General features: G+C 45.9%; 1 protein-coding gene across 3 annotated transcripts in view; it reads right to left on the bottom strand.

Annotated features, from left to right (window-relative positions):
* DCBLD2 (discoidin, CUB and LCCL domain containing 2) overlaps positions 1-6374 on the bottom strand; it is a 36394-nt gene extending 30020 nt beyond the window's left edge. The window contains exon 1 of one of the 3 annotated variants that reach the window (XM_081908466.1): positions 6311-6374. In XM_081908466.1, the coding sequence (XP_081764592.1) occupies positions 6311-6359 (49 nt within the window). In that variant the 5' untranslated portion in view covers positions 6360-6374. Of the gene's footprint in view, positions 1-2562; positions 3100-6310 lie in introns of those variants that run through there. The other 2 variants (XM_081908468.1, XM_081908465.1) reach the window with 2 other exon arrangements.
* Positions 6375-6838: the final 464 nt, after the last annotated feature.

The raw sequence follows: 6838 nt of genomic DNA on the forward strand, positions 1-6838 counted from the left end.
ATGCTTTCAAACTCATTAAAGACTGATAGCTTTGTCTATTTTCTTACACTGAATAGAAAGAAGGTAGATTTTCCTTTTTGTAAATTTATACTGCATAACATACACTAGGTTTGTCAAATCACAATCATTATCTCCTCTTCCTCTAGCACTTTCTCTCGGGAATTAGTAAAATGTGGGATCTACTTGCAAGCAATGAGCTTAGGGTCAGCCTGCAAAAACTCCTTTTCAGGAAAACTAGACAAGTTTTTCATCAATTTGGGTTTAAGATTGTGGGGAAGAGATTGGAACCAAAATTAAGAGCACAATCCTAATCACGCCTTTACAGAAGCAAGTCTTATTTAATGGGGCTTACTCCCAGGTAGGTAGAGCTAGGACTGCTGCCTAAGTCACCAGCTGCCACAAATGAGAAGGCACTGCAGGTGAATGAAAAAGCTGCTTCTGTAGGTTGGCATCTTACCACCTGCCAGGCCCTGATTCCAGCTGCAGCTCCTTCTTCCCACTTCCTCTGGAACAAAGAGCCTGAAAAACCTGAACTATTCCAGGGACCCACAACAGTGCCATGAACATTTCCTTAATATGTTGCATTCTTTTGTAGAGTTCCATTGTAAACAATACTGGCTGAAAAGCAGAGCTGGGCAAAAATGGCCTCTCAAAATTCTTCATCCTACTTGCAGGTGGAGAAATTAAGATTACCTTTCTCTGAATATTCTCAAGGGTTATTTCTCTATTTCTTGGAGGTGGGGCCTCCCACTATCAACAACTGTATCGAATGCCTGGCCACCATTTTGCAGTCCCATAATGCCCCCAAGCTAGCATCATTCCAGGACACTGGTAGGCAGAAAGAAGAATGGTGGCAACCACAAAAAATGGCTGAGAATATTTCAAGCACATTCTACAAAATGGCTACCTTTTTCAGGGAGTGGGAAAAGTAAGTGATCAGAAATTATTTCAGGGAAAAAACCCCTTAAATAAGTAAGTACCCGTATGCATATTTAATTCGTTGCACATAAGCAAATTGTGCAAATCGCACAACAGGACAGTATGTATTTGTTTATGGGAAGAACTATCCTAGGAGTTGTCCTTGGGTGCCATATGCTACACCAGAGCCAATGTTTACCACAACAGAATTCATGATCATTTTGTGGAGTTTTTTGAGTTGAATGGAAAGGGAAAGGTGTAGAGTACGTACTGTTCTCCAGAGGTATTCTCTCAGTGAGAATAGTACAGTAATAGGAACTCCCACCACAACCCAGAAGCTCTACTGGGGAGATGAATTAACATCAATTCTGTTAACTAGTTTTGAAGTCTACAATGCTTGAAGCTTCATGAACTGAACAACTTCTATCCTTTTATTCTAAAATAAGAACTCATTCAAACGACAATCCTACAATATCCATATAATGTAATGCCTCATCTAGCACATTATATGGCAGTTTTGTAACAAGGTTTCAGCTTTCATTCTCTATTTTCTCATTTGTGGCCTGTAAACAAGAGTCAGATGCAACTGAAAGAGAAAACTAAAGAGCGGCGCGTACACACGTTTCAGGGATTTCCTATCCCAAAGTCATCATCCTTTTTACTGAAAGCTTTACAAAAGTGATACTACACATTAAAAACCAGCTTTAAATCATTCTTAGACACTGCCTATTCTTCATTATGTTACTTAATAATCTCAAAATGTCAAGCTGGAGGAAAATGGGAGTTATTTCAAGTATCACTCCTTAAAATTCCTCAGGCTATTCCCCTTTTACTTTCTGAAAAGAGAAGGGCTGGGTCTTGAGCCTTCTTGGAATTTATATCTTATTTGGCTTGCCCCCTCCCCAATGGGGCCTACGGAGATTAGCAATGGAAATGCCATCTGTATACTCTGAGCAGCATTCAAGTCAACACAACTGAAAGCTGGTTCGAGCACGGGGGAAAGACTTCAGATATCGTCACATTTCAAACATCACTCCTTCATTTCGGTGAAGATATCAGCACGAAGATATCAGCACCATGCAACATATGGACGCAAAGCACTTTGCACGCACACATGTGGCGTCGGTGGGAAGCTTTTTTATCATCGCTGCCCCCAACCCGTCGTGCGTGGCGTGGGTTACACGCGTGGGGCGGCATGCCCCTTTGGCGAAGTTGGAAACCAGGAGTGCAGGCCGCTGAGAAGCAGCTGCACGAACACGAAAGACCCATTTGCAGGGGCCTGAGGGCTTCCCCGTGGACCTTTCTCTCTCATGCACCTTTAAGCACTTGTTAAAAAGGTCAAGCAGCAGCCCTGCCTTTTTCTCCTGCTTGGGAGGGGAGCTTCCAAGACCGCGGTCGGGGGGCAGAGTCCCCTCAGGGCAGGGAGGCGGCGAAGAAAGCCCGCTGACGTGGAAAAGCGGGGTGCCCGGTGGCCACCTAGACGCCCCCTCCCTCCCCAATGCCCGCGACGGCACCTGAGAGAGTGAGGGGCAAGGAAGGGTGATGCTCCCCCCCCCCGGCGGGCTTCTGGGAGGGCGCCAAGCAAGAAAGGCGGGAAGGCTGCTCCTCTGGTCCCTCCCCTCCCGACGGGACTCCCGCACGCACCTTTCTGCGCCGCCGCGTCCCGCCTGAGCAGCAACAGGAGGAGGAGGAGGGAGGCCAGCGCCGGCCGGGTCCCCCGGGGGAGCGGGCGCTCCGGGCTGCTCACCATACCCCGCGTCTCGGGCGCAGCAGCCGGCAGTCCGAATGCATCCCGAGCCGCGCTGCTCTCGCCTTGCCTCCTTCTTCGCGCCTCCTCCCGGCTCGCGCGCCGTCCCCGCGCGGAGCCGTCCAGCCTCCGTCCGCCGCCGCCCCCTCCTCTTCCTCTCCTTCCCCCACCCACCAACCCGCACGGCGCGCTCCCACCGCCCCCGATGGGCGCAACCACTTCCGGGTCCGCTGCAGCCGCCCCTTCCCCGCCTCCGGCAGCCGAAAGTCCCCCAGCGGAGCCCGTCTGGCCGCTTAACCCCCCTTCCCGCCCACCTCCCGGAGTTGAGGCGCCCTCCTTCGCTGCTCCGCTGGGAGGAGGGGGAAGGGGAAAACGCGCGCGCGCGCAAACACAAACAGAGCAACAAAGAGTCCTCGGGGTACTTGGAGGCGAAGGGGCGCGTTGTGGCCAAAGGCCTTCGTGGACTCTGCCCGGGTGGCGTTAGAGCGAAGCTTGGGGGAATGGCTGAAATGCAAGGCGTGGGGGAAGGGGGGCAGGTCGTTCCCCTCGGGGCGGGGGAGAACATCCTCCAAGTTAGTGGTAATTGACTCCAAGGTGATGGAAGGGCACCCTTCACACGTGCTCAAAAACAGTTTCTGCTCAGGCGAGGTTCCCTGAGCGTGGAAATGGGCTTTGGGGCTGTCGGCATCCTTCCGGGGTCAAGATGCCAGCTGGCTAGCCCCCAGCTGGATCATGCCCTTCCAGCCGTGAGGATCCCCCCCCCCCATCTCTGGTGCGACCTAAATCAGCGACTCAGACTTCAAAAGCTTGAGCACACTATATTAGCAGAGCATACTGCGCAAACAGAACAGGGGTGAGGCATACTAACAGCTAAAGATTTATTAAGCATAAATCAGGACAAAGAAAACATGTTGTTTCCCTTCTCAGAGAGACAGTGAAAAAGCAAAAGATATACACAAGGGGAAGTTCCCAACAGACTGTGCTGGAATGTAAACACATGGGACAAGCAACAGTTCCATGTCTGTAACTAAAGGTGGAATGGGAATTTCCAACAGGGGCTTCCTTGTGAGTTGCTGTTCATGGCCTAGTATTGTATAGATTGACATTTCTTAAAAGTGTTATTGCGATCACGTGCTCTTTAGCTCAATTTTGCATGTTTTCTGTATTTTACAATCCTCCAACCCTTTCTTTTAAGGTGTAGTCAATTTAATGGTGAGTACCTGCACCTATTTTTCTAGCAAAAAAGGCACACACACATATATATTATGCTTAACTTGAAAACAGACAAACCTGGATATATAATAACTGGAACACGCTGCAGTCTCCTATCAACAAATTATTTAGAATTTATTATTGCTGCAATGAAATAATTAGCCAAAGAACTGCTTCAGATTTTCACTCTCCTTCACTGGAAGCACCAACTTGGAGAATAATATTTGGATTTCCCTCAACAGATGAATAAGGACTGTACATTCCTCACGCAATAAAACTGTTGTCCTGAAAGGCTCTTAACTGTAGAGTCTAGTTCTGTTGCCGGGAAAACTTGTGCTACAATAAACTTCTTAGAGGCCATAGCTGTTCTTTTTTAAGAGACACTGCCATTAGGGTTCTTATGGGCAGCTGGTATATGTTGCAACATATAGTTAACATGAGCAATCTATTTGGTTTAAAGCAAATACATACTATATAAAGTAGCTATGAAACACAAAACCAAAAATATTTAAAAAGCAGTTAGAAGCTTCTGAACAAAATTTAGCTTTTGCATTTGTCTTGAGTGCATGGAAGTTCCACATGCAGGAATCTCTCTTTTAAGTGCTCAGATCAACATGAGATAACCATAATAGTTTCTTTTATCTGTTTTTATATGGCAAATTTATTTGATCTCCATGTGACTGACACACAATTTTAAACAATTTATCTATTCCTTCCTTCCTGTCTGCACATATATATCTAAAGGTATCTTTCTTCCCCAAGCAAGTATTTAGTTGGACTGGATTAACAACACAATTTCTTTTCACCTATTTAGTGAAGCTTTTTGTGTGTGTTTGTTTTAAGCACGCCCCACTTTTTCCATTTGTGGGCTAAATCTGATATGCTCAAGCTCTTTTCCCGGCAGACACTATATATGATACAGTCTTGAAAAATAAACAAGAAATGGTATAGCCGAAGGTATAGCTAATGTGGTACCATCTGAATGTTCCAGACTGCAGCTTCCATCACCTCTGATCATTGCCCATGTTGACTGGGGCTGATATAACATCTGGAAGATACCTCTGACATAGTGGTTCAGAGTACAAGCTATGGGGCTGGATGTCCCCAATTCAAATTTCAGCTCAACTATAAACTCACTGCTAAGCATCAACTCCACACCTGTAGTTTGGAGATTACACAACTGGCTACCCTTACATGGTGCCAAATACATATTAAATTTAAAATTTATAATTTCAATTTATTGGACCCACTTTAGTCACAGAGATCCTCTTCTATAACCTAAAACAATGTGCGCCTGTAAAGAATCTCGTCTGCATTTAGTGTGTCCAAAACACAGACAAAAAGGTGCTACATGTCATAAATTGCAAAAAGTAAGGAATGTTTTATGAACAGTAGATACATGCCAAATAAAAGAATCATGCTCCGTATTGTAGTGAGATCCAATTCTATTCCTCTCTAAATACCAATTTTTAACCTGATTTGGGGGAGGATTACTTTCCCAGTCTCAGATATGGTAAGTAGTTAACTCTGAACATGAAACAAATCAGTTAATTGATCCTCTTTATGAAAAGTTTGCAGTTTCATCTTCATCCTAGCTTAGCTCCAAACCATCTAACAATATACCCCCAGAGCAACCTAATAAAAGCATCCCTCTTGCTGGTAGGAGCCAGGAGAGATACATGCTAAAGTCCTTGCTAGTTTTGACATTGTGGAAATTCTCTGTGGCAACTTGTTCCATTATCCTAGCTGCAGCTATTTTCTCCTGGTCTCTTTCACAGTCCTGTGACAAAAGACACTAAGGCTTAACACTTGTGCTTGGCAAATCAAAAGAAGAGTGAGTGATCACAGATTTGCAAGCGTCTGTAGCAGTCTTTAAAAGGCAACCTTTTAAAAGACAGCAGAGGCAGATTTAGGGGGACATGGCCAATTGCACTAGGCACAGAGCCTTAGAGGTGCTGCAACTATGATGTAAAATGGAAGGCAAGAGGTAGGGGTGCTGAATTTTGGCGTCACACAGATCACCGCTGAAATTTGAGCCCACAAGGTGTCATCCCACTCTCCAGATGTCTAATTTTTTAAAAAACAACAACAACCTGGAGGAGGGTGGAGCTGTGCCATCAGTAGGCTGGCAATAGCAAGCTGGCACAATGCTTCCTGACCCTAGTCACCCTTGGAAATGTGTCTATATAATAATGTAGGAGCTTGTTCAAAGAACAAATCACATAGCCCAGGGGTCCTCAAACTTTTTAAATGGGGCCAGTTCACTGTCCCTCAGACACTGTTGGGGGCAGGACTAAAGAGGTGCCAGAAACATGCTCTTTTTCATGTACTGTATTCTTTAAAAACCCCCAAAAAAACACTGTTTCAAAATAATAGCCAGAACAGACACACAACAGGTGCTATCAGTAATAATATAAATTACCTATACCTCACTTCTATACTTCATTTCTTCTGGGTTATTTTTGATGTTGTTGTCCCTCATGCATATGAATTTCTCTGCATTGAAGTTTATTTTCAAACTTGGGGAAGTTTGGCTGGAGAGCTTTGTTTTAAAGATTAACCCACCACTATTTACACAGAGATTCCCTTGTACAAAAATCTGTTGTGATTCAGGCCTCTCTTCTTGCTAATTCTATTTGCATATGTTGCCTGTGTTTTTGGTGCTTCCCTAACTTTTAAAGTTGCCAAGGCTGCTGCATGGGACCTGCGCACGTGCTAAGGAGGAAACCAGCCAGTGAGGTGCTGCTCCCACGAGCACAGAGCTGGCCTGAGGGGAAGGGAGGATAGTAAGGGCTGGCGTGGAAGCGGTTCCTTTGCCACCGTCCCACCCTCCAGCGGCTTCAAGGGGCAGCGTGCCATTATCAAGCAGCCGGCGCCAGCGGTAGCAACCGTGTTACCAGGGCTTTGTTACACGCACACACTTTTACCTCAGAGCTCTTCCCACCCGGCCGCTTCCGAGCC

This window comes from Podarcis melisellensis (assembly GCF_964234715.1).
Source record: "Podarcis melisellensis genome assembly, chromosome: 4".
Lineage (NCBI taxonomy): Eukaryota > Metazoa > Chordata > Lepidosauria > Squamata > Lacertidae > Podarcis > Podarcis melisellensis.